The 16,283-nt window shown below is 32.4% G+C and overlaps 1 protein-coding gene across 3 annotated transcripts in view; it reads left to right on the top strand.

Annotated features, from left to right (window-relative positions):
• The window catches only part of CSMD3 (CUB and Sushi multiple domains 3), a 929,671-nt gene that overhangs the window by 844,922 nt on the left and 68,466 nt on the right, over positions 1 to 16,283 (top strand). For 2 of the 3 annotated variants that reach the window (XM_054590414.1, XM_054590412.1), the window contains 6 exons: positions 695 to 883; positions 1,268 to 1,414; positions 3,787 to 3,975; positions 10,382 to 10,567; positions 11,781 to 11,975; positions 15,458 to 15,631. In XM_054590414.1, coding sequence (XP_054446389.1) covers positions 695 to 883; positions 1,268 to 1,414; positions 3,787 to 3,975; positions 10,382 to 10,567; positions 11,781 to 11,975; positions 15,458 to 15,631 — 1,080 coding nt within the window. The remainder of the gene's footprint in view (positions 1 to 694; positions 884 to 1,267; positions 1,415 to 3,786; positions 3,976 to 10,381; positions 10,568 to 11,780; positions 11,976 to 15,457; positions 15,632 to 16,283) is intronic. The other variant, XM_054590413.1, reaches the window with a different exon arrangement.

Below are 16,283 nucleotides of genomic sequence, written 5' to 3'. Positions count from 1 at the left end.
GTTAATAAATGATCCCTCAGAATGAGTCCATGCTGAGTTACTGTATTGAATAATTGACCAGATACTTAAGCTAAAAAGCTTACTTTACATTTTTGTTTGAGTTATTTCACAAGCTTTCTAAAATAGTCATTAGTTTGGATTATTTAAAAAGTAATCTGTATTGTTTTTAGTCTATTTTAAATTACTTTATTATTATTATTATTTTACTTTTTATAAATAGGGCTGCATCTTTTAAAATTTTTTTCTGGATCCTCTTTAATTTACTATCTCACAGTTAAAATACGGCAAACAACTCTGAAAGTGGTGCGTTCCCAACCATTTGATATAACTGAAATACAGTGGGTGATTGCATTTGGTGGTTAAATATATGGATTCCACCCAGATGAATCTGTAAGACTTTGTGCAGTTTGAATGTCTCATATTTTAATTATTTATCTACTTACTGTCCAGAAAAGTAAAGCATCTTCCATGTAATAAAAAACATGGCAATCCATCTCTTAGATTTATAGGTCATTCCTCTATTTTTTAAACTGCAAGCTTAATACAAGTTGTCTCTTCTAACACATAATTCAAGGCATGGTTTTATTATTTTTTTTTTAGTACTGAACATGAAAGCAGAGTGTCCAGTATTTAAAATGCAGGTTTCATGTAAGCCTAAAACACTAATTTTTTTAATGATATTTTTCTTCGACAGTGCTCTGTCCTGCTAATGAATTACGGCTCGATTCCACGGGAGTCATATTGAGCCCCGGATATCCAGACAGTTACCCAAATCTTCAGATGTGTGCCTGGAGCATTTCAGTAGAGAAGGGATATAATATCAGCATGTTTGTAGAGTTCTTCCAGACAGAAAAAGAATTTGATGTTCTTCAGGTGTATGATGGTAACCATGGGTTATGTTTATTGGATATACATAAATTCAGCCCAAAACTCTATTCATCATACATACAGACCTTCAGTATAAACAATGGTTTATATTATTTTATATTATAGATATTTTTAGAGTATCAACATCAACTTTGCTTATATACCATATGAAAATTGTAGTTAACTTGGTTATTATTTTACAAATTGTAGATTCTTCAGCTATGAAATTAAAATGTATAAAGCAAATATTTCATATTATATTTTAAGTTTTTGATTAGGGAAATTGCTTGTGGAGCAATTTCATCATATTTAATAACTTTTCTAAAGACATAAAATACTAAAGATATATTGGAATATCATTTTTCAGTTGTATCTAAATGGTTTTATTTTCTTTTCAAAGGACCTAATATTCAAAGTCCAGTGCTTATTTCCCTCAGTGGAGATTATTCATCTGCTTTTAATATAACAAGCAATGGCCATGAAGTGTTTCTTCAATGGTCAGCAGATCATGGCAATAACAAGAAAGGCTTCCGGATAAGATATATAGGTACGTGATACTTATCATTTCATACAGATCTCATCTCCGTCCTCCGCATGGTTGTGATAAAGGGGCGCAGGCACCAATGCTACTGAATTAAACATGAATTCAAATCACAGCTCCTCCATTGATGATTCTTGAGCAATTTCTGTATCCTTTCGGTCTCAGCTTTCTCATTATAATCATAATAATTATACAACTTGGTCATATGTCTTTGGGAAAGATTAAAAACACTTAGGCTTTCTATGATATATCTTAGTTAATTATAAGTTAAACTCTGATATTTTGACACTTTTCTCAACAGATTTGTTTCCCTTGAATTCTCACAAAATGTTAATAGTGTTGTTGAATTGTGTATATCTGGTCTATTTAAGACCTCCTTTAAATGACAAGTTGAAACAAAAGATAAAAGTATAAAGATAAAAATCTTTGTTTTCATATTATCCCTTGCTTTGTGATACTTGCTAGATATTGATAATATTCAATATTAAAGGAAAATAAACACATCATTTAAAAACTTCTTTTAATATGTTTTTATTTTACTGTTTTCCATTCAGTAATATTTAGAAAGAAGTGAGCTAAAAATACTTAATATCAACACAAAATAACTTTTTATAAATGCCTTCTTGTTTATAAGGTGTACTGATACTGAGTCAGTAATTTCTTATTGAGTCAGTATACATAAGTAGTTCTCCATTGTGTAAAGGTTCTATTCCTTTTTTCTTTTCTTTGCTTTTGCCATTCTAATTCATTCATATGCCATGGGTCTGTGCTCAATAATGTAAGACTTCAGAACCAGTTAGTCACCTCTTTCTTTACAGTGTTCAGATCATGTCTCCCCAAGCTGTGGGTCATTGCTGATCAGGTCAACTGAAAATTACTTCAATAAATATTTTATAAACAATTGTGACACAACAATTCTAGGAGAGAATTAAATAAGTTTTGAATTTCAGTTCTAAAAATATACTCTCAAATTTCACTCATTTAGATTGATTTGCATTACTATATAAAGTACAAATAAAACAATTTTTGTCTATTTATTTTGATTTTAAAACCATACAATGATAGTTTGAGTTTAGCTTATTAAGAATTTATATTTTAAATACTAGAGGTAACTTATCACTAATATATTATTAATATGTTTGCAAATAGGTAACTTATCACTAATGTCATATATGCAATATATGTATCACTAATATATATGCAAGTTTTATCACAAAATAGATTTCTATAAAGTTAAAAAATGTTTTGGAGCTTGCAAGGAGAAATGCTTTAAGAAATTGAAATTATTATCTAGTCATAATATATGCATCATTCCTTAAGATTTTTTATATCTTGATCTATGTTTCTATCATATGCACAATGTAAATGCCTTTTTATTAAAGTTGTGCCCAAAGATGCCATTTAAATTCAGCACACTAAATTGTATTCTTAAAGACCAGAATAACTTAAAAGGAAACCATTCAAATCGAACAATTATAAGCATTAGATTGATTATGCTCTAGACTAAATTCTTATTTAGTTGATATTTATGACACATTTGGATATAAATATAGCAAGAGCACCACTTTTAGCCCCCAAACAGCTTGACATATTGAATAAATATATATCTTTCCTTTAGAAGCGACAGGTTATGACATATATATTTTAAATCCAATCTATTTTCTACCATTTACCTCTGAAGTCTCATTCTTCTCAGATGAATACATTAGGGTTTCAAAAGGTAAATGGATTGTGCCAGACTGAATAGTCTCAAAGTACACATATATGAAAAAGCCACTTGACATTATCTTGTGACATTTCAGACTTCAGGAGATGAAAAAAATTTTATTGACATTTTTGTCACCATACGTAAGCATTCATGATACCATGGAAACTCTTTAATAAACTGGGAGAAAAGGTTATGGAATGTAGGGATCTGTTTTAAACGTAAACCAAAATTAAATGCATGCTCTTACATGATACAGGTGTCAGGAAATAATGTCCAAGTGAAGTGTAAACAACATGCTTTAAAATGTGCTTACCAAGGCTGTGAAATTCAGGCCCTTTGAATGACAGAAAATACAGGATCCCAAGTTCTCTGAAATATTTGTAGGGCTTGTGAACCTCTATGGTATTAAGAAAATATGATATATTTTAATTTAGAAGGCATCTTTGGTGACAAGAATTAAAAAAAGAAAGTTCAGGGATAGTTGTGTCTCATAAGAGCTATGTCAATAGATTGTCAAGAGGATAGAAAATAACAATGTTCACATAAAATAAAATTCTCATGGTGGCCTATTTTTAAGTACTGGTATTCACTGACAGTTTTTTTATAACCCTCAGTTGTAAGAAATTGCTGATTCATTAATTATACAGTAATACTCTTTTCTTTTGAAAAGCTTTCTACTGTAGTACACCAGAATCCCCACCTCATGGATACATTATCAGCCAGACAGGGGGACAGCTTAATAGCGTGGTCCGCTGGGCCTGTGATCGAGGATTCCGACTTGTTGGAAAAAGCAGCGCTGTGTGCAGAAAGTCTTCCTATGGCTATCATGCATGGGATGCGCCTGTCCCTGCTTGTCAAGGTAAAGTATCTGGTTCAAGAAAGGATAAACACATTAATAAAAGATTTCTTCTTTTTTACTTTTTATTTTTTAAAAATTGAGATCACTGTAATTTCTACAGACAGAAATTCAGAAGCATCTTATAGATGCCTCTCAGGAAAATAAGGCTTAAAAACATAGAAGGATGAATTTGTCATGTGATTTAGGCCTTTACTCAATCCACTGTTATACATACTCTGCTCCTACATCTGCAATTTCCTTTACTCTGTTGTCAGAAAAGGATTAACCTGAGCTGGAGACTGGGACTGTGGAGCCCGCAGGGAGAACAGAGAGGAGACCAGAGGGCAAGGTCACTGAAGGCTTTCAATCTGAGTGTGCAAAAACATACTCACAGAGCAACAAATTTGAAAGAGGAAAACATAGCTAATCGCCACATTATTTCTTCTTCAGTTTAGCTGATTCAACAGATATATGTCTTTTAATATGTATTTTGTTAAAAACTGAAGCTCTGTCTGAGCACTGCATCCTACTACAGCAAACAGAATGATAAGCTACTTAATTAACAAATGACACCATTTTTGGAGCTTTGGACAAGGTCTTGTTTTAAAAAGTAGTTTAGTCTCTTAGCTAAGGCTAGTCATAAAGAAATTCAGCAGCAAGAAAATCTATCATTGGAATTTTAAAATATTTAACATATCATATCATTTTGTCAATATGAAATTTAATTTTAAATGTGATTTTTTTCTTCCCATAATGCAGAGATGTATATAACAATGATGAAACCTCATATTAAAAAATGCACATGCTCTTAGTGAATAAATAATAGTTCTTACCTGTAGTCTACTTAGTGGAGGCAATTTTGATAAAATAAATAAAATGTAATAAAATTGATTTTAATAAAATAAAATTTAAAAAATTTTAAATTAAACAACAGCAACTTAAAATGAGCAGAGAAAAGGTATTACATGACATCTGAAATAGCTTCTCTTACATATTAAACTGCAATTTTTAATTCATGAAAAGATAATAACTCTGAGACATGTATAAATAAATGAGCAATGAAAGCACTATTGTTTCCTTCTAGTTATGCAGGAAACATGAGCCACTTATTAGAATTTTGGAAAGTGTCATAACTTTTCTGGGTTGCAAACAGTCAGCGTGCTCACTTCATGTAGAATACATATGTTTTAATAAATATGAAAAACTCTTCTTTCCTTTGACCAATAAGTAGCAGGAATGTTTACCTATTCTCAGTATTGAATAATTCCTAGGAACTGGTTTGGGGGAAAAAACCTTTGATCTCATAATTTTAGAACTGTGAGAATCCAAAATATATATAATTACCTGTAAGTCATATATTTTAAATAAATATTAAAATGCTCTGAACTTTTAACTATTACATTATGTAATATAAGATTTATTTATATATTTGATATATATAATATATTTATATATGCAATAAATATACATGAGTTTATAATAATCATTAGGAAATCTTCAGGGAAAATAACTTTTGGTTCAAATGAAATATATCCTGCAATTCCTTCTTTAAAAAACAATTTTATTTATTTATCTTTAGACAGAGGGGAGAGGAGGGAAAAAGGGAGAGAAATATCAATGTTCGGTTGCCTCTCACGCACCCCCTACTGAGGGCCTGGCCTGGAACGCAGGCATGTGCCCCAACCAGGAACCAAACCAACGATCCTTTGGTTCACAGACTGGCTCTCAGTCCACTGAGCCACACCAGCCAGGACATATTCTGCAATTTCTGAAAGTTTGAAATTTCTTTATAGAGTCAGCTCTAAAAGTTTATTGATTTTTTTTTATTGATATGACATTGATATATGGAATCATGTTTTTTTTTTAATTATAATTTATTGATTATGCTGTTGCAGTTGCTCCAACTCTACCCCCTTTGCCCCCATCAACCCAGCACCCCTCACTCCCGCGGGCAGTCCCCACACCATTATTCATGTCCGTGGGTCATGCATAGTAGGTCCTTTGGCTACTCTATTTCCTACACTGTACTCTACAGCACCATCGCTGTTCTGGAACTACCTATTTGTATTTCTTAGTCCTCTAATTTCTTCATGCATTTCTCTATACCTCCCTCCCCTCTGGCAACCATCAAAATGCTCTGTATTCATAATTTTATCGCTGTTCTTCTTTGCTTAGTTTTTCTATTTATTTATTTATTTATTTATTTATTTTAATTAATTGTATTTTTTCCGTAACCATTTATGCCCCTTATACACCCTTCCCCCCCACAATCATCACACTGTTCTTCATGTACACAAATTCTTTTTCCAGTTCATCCATCCCTCCAACCCCTAACCCATCCCCACAAGAGCTGTCATCCTGCTATGAGTCTCTCTATTTTGCTTCTTAGTTCAGTTTGTTCATTAGATTCTATGTATGAGTTAAATCATTTGGTGTTTGTTTTTCTCTGTCTGGCTCATTTCACTTAGCATAATGTTCTCCAGGCCCATCCATGTTGTTGCAAAGTGTGAAATTTTCTTTTTTAAAGTTGAATAGTATTCCATTGTGTAAATGTCCCATAGTTATTTTATTTTTTTTAATTTATTTTTTCAAATACATTTGTCTCTGCCTACCCCCCCCCTCTTTCCCTTACCCCCTCCCTCCTTCCCTCCCTCAGCTCTTCCCCTTTGGTTTTGTCCATGAGTCCTTGACTTTCCCCTTCCCTTTCTTTTCCCTGCCCCCCCCTTTCCTCATGTTTTTTAGTTGTTCTTGATTTAAAATCATTTTATAATTATAATAGGTAAATTGAAATGCAATTAAACATGTCTAATTCAAACATTCATTTCAAAATGGATCTTTTATTATCATTGGACAGTATTTTTTATTTTTTTGTTTTAATTGTTTTAAATTATGGTTGAATTCAATATTTTATTAGTTTCACATGTACAGCATAGTTGTTGGTGTATAATTTATGAAGTGATCCTCCTTGACAAGTCTGACATCATACTTATTATTGTACAATATTACTGACTATAATTCTTATGCTATGCTTTACATTCTCATAACTATTCTGTAACTACCAATTTATTCTTAATCCCTTCATCTGTTTAACCTAGCCCCCCAAAACCCCTCCCACTGGCAACAACCATTTCTTTCTCTGTATGTATGAGTCTCTTTGCTTTTGTTTTTTTAGGTTGCACATATAAGTGAAATCATATGTTATTTTTTTTCTTCTCTGACTTATTTCACTTAGCATAGTACCTTCCAGAGCTATCCATGTTGTTGCAAATGGTAAGATTTCATTCTTTTTATGGCCCAGTAATATTGCTATATATGTGTATACCACCTCCTCTTTATCTAGTCATCTATTGATAGACATTTAGGTTCCTTCCATACCTAGACTATGGATATAAGGCTGCAGTAAACATAGGGATGCATGTATCTTTTTGAATTAGTGTTTTGGGTTTATTTGAATAGATACCCATAAGTGAAATTGCTGGGTCATAAGACAGTTTCATTTTTAATTTTTTTAGAGACTTCATACTGTTTCCCACAGTGGCTGCACAGATCTGCATTCCCACTAACATTTCACGAGGGTTCCCTTTTCTCCAGATCTTTGCTACACTTGTTTGTTGATTTATTGATGATAGCCATTTGTGGTTTCAATTTGTATTTCTCTGATGATCAGTGACATTGAGCATCTTTTCTCACACCTGTTGGCTACCTGTATGTCCTCTTTGGAGAAATGTCTATTCAGTTCCTAAGACCATTTTTAAAATTGGATTGTTTGGTGTAAAGATATATGGGGGTTTTATATTTTGATTTCATATATTAACCTATTTTCAGATATGCCTTTGGCAAATATCTTCTCCAATTTGATAGGTTGTCTTTTTTATTTTGTTGATGGTGTCTTTCGCTGTGCAAAAACCTTATATTTTGATGTAGGCCCACTTATTTATTTTTTCCTTTACTTCCCTTGCCCTAAAAGATATATCCAAAAAAAGTACTAGGAGCATTGTCAAAGAATTTGCTGAATATGATTTCTTCTAGAAGTTTTATGGTTTCAAGTCTCATATTCAAGTCTTTATTCCACTTTGAGTTTATTTTTGCATATGAAACAAGAAAGTGGTCTAGTTTCATTTTTTGCATGTGTCTGCTCAGTTTTCCCAACAACATTTATTGGAAGAGACTGTCTTTACCCCTATCATTGAACAAGTTTAACAGATTAATTGTTTTTTAATTATTTAATTATATAATAGTTAAATAATCTAGATTGTTTAATCTAAATAGATTAAATGTTTTTTTATGTGACCTGTGTTTAGACACAGATATTTAAAATAAAATGGTGAAATGTTATTGGAAAGAGCTATTTACATAATGCAAATTTTTGTTTTATTCCATTTTTAAAGTAGTGTCTATTTTTATCCTTGTCTCTTCAGTCTCCTTATACATATATTTACTTGAGCAACAATGTGAGCATAGTTAAAGATAGAAAATTTAGTTTGCTATCTCTGTTTGGATTTGGTTTGGTGTTTCATTTCTTTGTGTACACATCAAATAGCCATTCATTGATTACCTCACCCCCTTCAGGAACTGAACCATTTTCATCCAACTACACTATTGAGTATTGTGCGGTGTTATGTAGAAACTGTCACTTTGTATTCTCTGCCTAACTTTTAATTTCTGCTTTATTTTGAGAGTTCTGTAGAGAAACCTCTTCGTCAACCACTCAGTGATGATGTTTTTTTCCAGTTTCAAAATATAGCCATTTTATATTAACCATGTATGTGGAACCTATACTATTTAACTTGTATTCCCTTATTACTCTGATATAAGCTCAATCTGTACTATTTCAACAATGTATAGTTAAATTTTAAAAGATCAATTAAGATTCAGTCTTTGGTTTAGAAATTTCCAGGAGTCCTAAATGGAAATAAAAACATTTCTTTAACAGACATTGGGAAATTATTTATGTTTATAACACTATTATTTTAGAGGTTCAGCAATTAGATAGTAAGGATAATAACATAATTATATGAGATTGCTTATATAATTTATTTAGTGGTACTGCTTCTCTGTTCATAATTTGTAGGTTATCAAATTACAAAAGATTAAAATATTCACTGATAAGGAGTACCCCATTCAGTTTTGAGAATTGCATATAGATTTAACTATTTTTTTATTTTATATTTAATTTGCATGGATTAATTAAAATTAAACACCTTATTTATATGTTTTATAAGGGATGTAGAAAGTATTTTAGGTTGAAATAGGAGACAGGTAAATGGAACACAGCATTTAAAAACATTGAAAGTAAGCTCATGTCTTTCTGTTCTGTATTTTTTTTGGTATGAGAAAAATATATGTAGTTGCATGTCTAGAATTTTTTGTGAAACCTATAATACTAGATATTTCAAAATTCAGGCATTTTCATGATTTTGTATGAGTAATATAGAGTACATATACCAAATATTACATACTAACTTCAGTGGTCTGTGGCTATACTTACATTCTAATTTTTTGCTGCAGAGATATGTATAAATACTTAGACATTTGAATATGATACAAAAGATACAAATAATCTCACTTTATTTAAGGTATAGCTGCCCACTGTAGTCTTTAAATACTTTTGCTTTTGTTCTTTTTCAGACGCAAATTGTGTACTTGTAGAGCAGAGAAAGAAAACAATTGATCTTAAGAGATGCCTTTATAATCATTTTAATTAATAAGATTTAAAAATATCCTGTATACAATGAACTATTTAAATATAAAATTTTTACTATAATTGTCACTTTATAAAACTAATTTTCACCTAAATCAGATTTATTGTATATAAAAATCAAGACATTTATGACACATTAATGAAATACAGGAAGATCCAAACTAGTTTTTAAGACTATAAATCAGGACTTATATTTATTAAACATGTCCATACACATGATATGTCATGGGTGGTATCCAAGCATATAGAGTTGGGCTGGTCCTGAGACAAAGCTTCCATGTAAAATACACCTATTTGTTTTGTTCCTGGCCAAAGTCCTAATGACTATTGCTTACCATGCCCTTTGTAATGTTTAGTAATTACCTGTCTATGTGGCAATCCAGTCATGGGTTAGCCCTGTATACACTCTATGTTTACCTAACTGGCATTCTCATATAATCTATGTGAATGCTGATAACCATGCACATAATGATGAGAAACTAAGTAAGAAACCAGAAACAAAACTTAATAATGTATGGATTCACCAAATAAGAAAACACATTCACAGGAGTTTGAAATAAATTATTCAAAAAGTCTTTAGTTCAGAAGAGGTGTTTTAGGGTATTCTGATACCGTTTCAGAATTTAATAAAATCCCAAAAAGTTTTACGTGCTTTTCAGTTTAAAAGATTTATGCAGTAAATTATTTTTCTGTTTCTATAATTTTGTATGTATGTATTTATTCTAGCAATTTCCTGTGGGATTCCTAAAGCTCCAGCAAATGGAGGAATACTCACAACAGACTACTTGGTAGGAACCCGTGTCACCTATTTTTGTCATGATGGATATAGATTGTCATCTAAGGAACTTACCACTGCCGTATGTCAGTCTGATGGAACTTGGAGCAATCATAACAAGACCCCTCGCTGTGTTGGTATGTGCTAAGGAAATTTTAACACTTGAGTTTCTATTAGTGTCTCATACGATTTGAAATTTTATGTATTGTTTAGATGAAATATGGTGTCTAAGAGGAAATGTTAATTAGCTGTCTTACATAACAAAGTTTCATTTATTTTGTAAAAAGTCATCCATCAATCATCATATATTTTAATGTACAGACCCTTAAAAAAAAATGTAAGTTGTAATCAAATTAAATTTCAATACATTTAGCCCTAATTTGCATAAGGATAAATGATGCTGCTGAGATGATCCATAATTTCTGACTTTTGTCAGTATTCTTTAAGTTATTTACATTTAGAATGTTTCCCATTGCCTTCGTTACTACATTAAAAGGTAAATGAATATTATGTAATGGTAATAGCATATAGTTCTGATAAAAAACTTGGTAGCAATAGGATCAGAGAATATTGGTTTAAATAAGGTATTTACTATTTCTCGATGTTTCAACGTTTTCTTAATTTAGTACTAACATTTTAACTTAGCTGTGATTTTATTTAAGATGAGACTTGTTAAATTATTTGCCATCTTAACATAGATATCTAACAATGCTTCTGCTTGTGTTGAGCAAGTTTTGAATTAGCCAAAGTTTATATCACAACTCTTGCATAAAAAGACCATTCTCATAAAACAAATTTCTTTAAAATATAATCCTCCTAAAACTTATGAAGAAGGGAGAGAATAAGTTTCTCCTATTGTTGTGACTAATGTTGCAATGATCATGAGGGTGAAGATATTTCTTTCAGATCCTGATTTCATTTCCCTTGCATATATACCTAAGAGGGGTGTAGCTTAATCATACAGTAGCTCTGTTTTTCATTTTTTGAGGAACCTCTACTGGCTGTATGTATGTATTCTATAATGGCTGCAATAGGTTAAATTCTAACTAACTTGTACAAGGATTCCTTTTTTCCACATTCTGTCAGTTATACCTCAATAAACCTGTACAAAGACTTTGAAGTATGAAATAACAGGACATGTTCAACTCCCAGCAATAGTACCATAGAGCTGGGGAATGGAAAAGATTACATGAAAAAGAAATAAAAACAAATGCTAAAGGAACCTGTATGGCACAATAGTGAAAGAATTAAGGCAGTCATGATGTAAAGGAAGGAATAGACCTGAGATACAGTTAAGAGGTAGAATAGACAGACTGACTGACTTGCTTTGTGTTGTTGGCTTCTGTATAGTTGTTACATGTCCAAGCATCAATTCCTTTACCTTGGAACATGGAAGATGGCGAATTGTGAATGGCTCCCATTATGAATATAAAACCAAGGTAGTGTTCAGCTGTGATCCTGGTTATCATGGACTAGGTCCTGCTTCTATTGAATGCCTTCCAAATGGTACCTGGAGTTGGAGAAATGAAAGGCCATATTGCCAAAGTAAGTAACCATTCTGCTAAACTTACTTCATAAGCTCTCTTTGGTGATGGCTTGATCATTTCCTTTTATAAGCACACTGAGAAATAATGGCATAATGCTATTTGAAAGATCATTTATTCTCATAAATTTTAAAATTTTCTAACTTATTTTGTATTAGTAAATGCTTATGAAAAAAGCATGAGTTTGGCTTCAGAAGTCTGTGATTGAATTCTCCATATATCATTTACTACAACAACTAGAAAATACTACTGTATACTTACACTTTGCCAGGCACTACTTTTAGCGCTTATCATGTAATATTTTATTTATTCCTTAGTTCTTATACTATTAGATTAGCTGATATTATTATATTCATTTCATCAAAAAGAAAACTGTGCCCCAGATTTTATTTTTTTACGTAAGTCACAAAGCCTATAAATGGTGGAGAAATGCAACTCAACCCAGGCAGTCTGACTACAGCCTTGTTTTCTAATCATTATGTTATATGATATTTATTCTATTTAATTCAATTTTTTAAACTGTAAAATTATAATAATGCCTATCTCATAGCTATTATAAAGATTTACTGGTATGATGTGTTGAAAATATCAGCTAGAACTTGACTCACAGTAGGACCTCAATAAATCTTTATTTAATAAAATTGAATATATTGTCTATGTCTATACATTTTTATAATATAAATGGCCAGTGTCTAATGTAGATAAACTAATGGAACATGGGATATTCAGATGAAATATCTCAAATTCTCTTTGAACTTCCTTTAGTACCTTTATTGAGTGTTTACTTAGTGCCAGGAGGTAGACTAAAAACTCATCCTTTTATTTTGTGTCCAGCACAACTCTAAGCCTTCTATGGCATAGGCACTTATAATTTATAAAAAAATAGAATAAAAAAGGAACAGAAGTCAAATGATAAATACAAAGTTTAATATAGCAGACAATTATCTGTGTAGTAAGTATACAATTACCAAGTTTTATTCTACTCATTAATAATCTATTTTGTAATTTATTTTCTTAATATCTATGTGAGCATAGAATTTTGGGGTTGCCTTTTTTATAAGATAATCATATTGATGAATTAAAAATCTCAAAAATTAGTATCTAAATTGCAGTTGATATTCTAAAAATATGGCATCTGTATTTATAAATTTTTGCCCTGTTCCTTAGTGTTTTCTTCTCTCTCTGCCTCCAACCTTATTGTTTTTTTTTAAATAATTTCATTAAAAAGGCACATAGCATAGGGATACTCCAAAGATGTAAGAAAAATTATCTACAACAAAAACATTAATGAGACACATTCAATCACTGTTAGCCTAGTTTTTTTATGCTCTATCCTCTATTATATAGAAGGGTTTAATTGGTCAATAAGATCAGGTTCCTGCCAAGAGCTAAGAACAGGTAACAACAAGGGACCTAACAATTGCAATTCATTGAGAAATAGAAAAAGATAGCAATTTTTCTGGTCCTCCCTTTGTCTATCATTTAAATTCAAATAACATATATTATATTATTAATATTAATAAATAACATAGCTATCTCAAAGGATTACTTGGGAATTAGTTCAAAGCAATCAGTAGATTTTAAATGTTCTATGTAGCAATTTAAAGTTTACAAATGTTCTGTTTGTCTATCTAATGGCCATCTAAAACCTGGACCTGAAAGCAGAGCTGGAGCCAAAATAATGTGTTATGGGCTGGTGGTCAGGCACTGCATTTGAAGGTAGACTGTTGGGTTTACATTTTGATTTAGCTATTTACAGGCTGTGTAACCTTATTACTTAATTTTGATGTGCCCGTACCCTAGTGTATATAATTCAGATAATGGCTGCATCTTCCTCAGAGTTCCTTTGAGAAGTATGTAAGTGAAAGCACTAGTAATAGTGTCTGGTACAAAATAAAGACTCAATAAACAAAGCTCATATTTTTTTCTAGAAAGAGAGTTCATTTGTAGTCTTTAAATGTGGAGGAATCATAGATCTCGGTTCTGAATTACCTAGCAAGTCAGTTAATCTGCCTTTTTTGATTTTAAAATGCACAAACAAAATGTTAAATATAACTTTATCAGATGGTTCTCGTGAGAACCAAATATTTCACATGTAAAGCACTCCTATTAAACGGTAGGGTCCTCAGTGAAAATTAATTATAATTACTGTCTTAGCATTGTTTAGATGAGGAAGAAACTTTGGCTTAGGTTTGTTAAAGGGATTACCCAATGTGACTTGACAAATCAGAGAAAGATTTTGGACAAATGAATTATCTTCCCTTAAATCTTGTGATTTTATTTTTTCTCTCTACAATATGTTAAGTGACCACATTGCCTAAGCAAAAGATACAAATACAATAGCTGCAGGACATGACACTAATTTAGAAGATTTTTTTGGAACTTCAAGGGGATACATTTTAAAATATATATTTTCTCTGCGTTTTCACACTTATTCAAACAAGGTTTACGGATGTCAATTTCAATATGTTAAATCAAAGGGAATTCGAAGTGTTAAATGTCAGGGGGAGGGCTGTGCAGGGCACTCCTGGATCTGAGGGTCACTGTCAGGAGCCAGCTCAGGTGGGAGCGAGGGCTCTGATCCCGGACAGCCTGTCCCAGGGTTGTCACGGATGGTGGAATAAACACGAGTCGTTGCAAACACTTCTCTGTTTGCCGGAAGAGGGGACAGAGCTCTTCCTTCTAGTGGAGAAGGTCCTGAGTCCCTGTGTCCAAAGGCTTTTATTGAAACCCATTTATACAGGAGTATGGATGCAAAGCTCATCAACCAACGTCAAAAGGCTATGTTTACAGAAAACAAATAGTGATCATAGATTACAATTGAAGGAACACAAGAGATCTGCCTCAGGTCAGGGTCTATGAATAATGTCAATCTCCTTTCCAGTATGAGCTTGTTATCATCACTTTAGAGGGAAGACGAAGCATGCTTAGGGGAACTTATTTCTGGGCCTGATTGTCCCCAGGAACCCCCTGATCCAGTTTAGGGCTGTACCTGCCTTTAGTATTGTTTCAAGTCTGAGCCACACTGGTAGGGCAGAGCCACCTAGAGATAAGGAGACTTCTTTCAGATAAAATGAGGACTCTGGCCATGTCCAAGCCAAGCCAAAGGGTGCTGGCCTTTTTGCCCTTTTTCCATGTCCCCTAAGTCCTTGTCTGCTGCCCGTACCGACTGTGTCTGGCTTAGGTCATCCCTCCTCATGAGAGATCTTACCCATCACCAACAACCGACCATCACAGGGCCAAGCAGGGTGATGTGAGGGAGGCAGGAGCTGCGCCCTGCCACGGGGACAGGTTTCGTCTCCTCAGTGGCCTGTTTTCCCAAGGCGTACTTTATTATTTCCAGCCTGGAGGCCCTCTTGCCTTTGGCAAGGCTACATTTTCTGAAACCAGGTGGGATGGTTCCCAACAGTTAAAAACATGGTTTTGTTACAAGTATACATCGACTGTGTATTTAATAGTTTTAACTTTTTTATTGTTTTGAAGTTATTTCCTGTGGAGAACTACCTATACCTCCAAATGGAAACAAGATTGGAACCCAGACTTCTTATGGCTCAACAGCCATCTTTACTTGCGATTCGGGATTCATCCTTGTGGGCTCTGCTGTACGGGAGTGCCTTTCTTCAGGTCTTTGGAGTGGATCTGAAACCAGGTGCCTAGGTACAGATCTTTAAATCATTTTAACCAACATTTTTTTCTCCCTTCTGGAAAAGATGCAGACCTTTTTTCATAACATGAGGTAACAACTTTTATTCGCTCAGTCAGGATTCTAAAGCACTAGAGAATATTTAACTTTACAAATGTCTCATTTGTAGAAAAGTTATTAAATAAATAACTCTGAAAGTTAATCAACTAACATGGCAAATGAAACTCATGTCATTAAGGAGAGACACGTTGTCTTCCAGGCATGGTGAAAATAAAAGGTGAAAACTAATGGCTGAAAATTATAGATCTGCATACACAGCGGGATTAATTGCTGTAGCAATTAATTCATTCTAAACCACAGCCAGTTCTCCTTTCACCTATTTGTTTAAGGTAATGACCAAAGAAGAAAAATAATTTCCACATTTAAAAATTCTTTTTCCTTTTTATTTCACAATTTCAACATATATAATCCTACTTTGTATTAAAACTTTAAAATATATTTTTGCAAATCTGATATTAGGGCAAATCGGATTTTTTTTTCTCCTTTAGGGCTCTTTGAATTTAATATTTAAAAAACTGCAGTAAAAGAAACTGAATTAGCTATTTCTCCTTATGCCTCCTCTTTTATTATTAAAATAATATGATTATGCTTTATCTATTTTTTCAA

The sequence above is a fragment of the Pteronotus mesoamericanus genome, unplaced genomic scaffold, assembly GCF_021234165.1.
Source record: "Pteronotus mesoamericanus isolate MK-2021 breed Mesoamerican mustached bat unplaced genomic scaffold, CSHL_Meso_final scaffold_174, whole genome shotgun sequence".
Classification (NCBI taxonomy): domain Eukaryota; kingdom Metazoa; phylum Chordata; class Mammalia; order Chiroptera; family Mormoopidae; genus Pteronotus; species Pteronotus mesoamericanus.
This window is presented reverse-complemented; position numbering and strand designations above follow the sequence as displayed.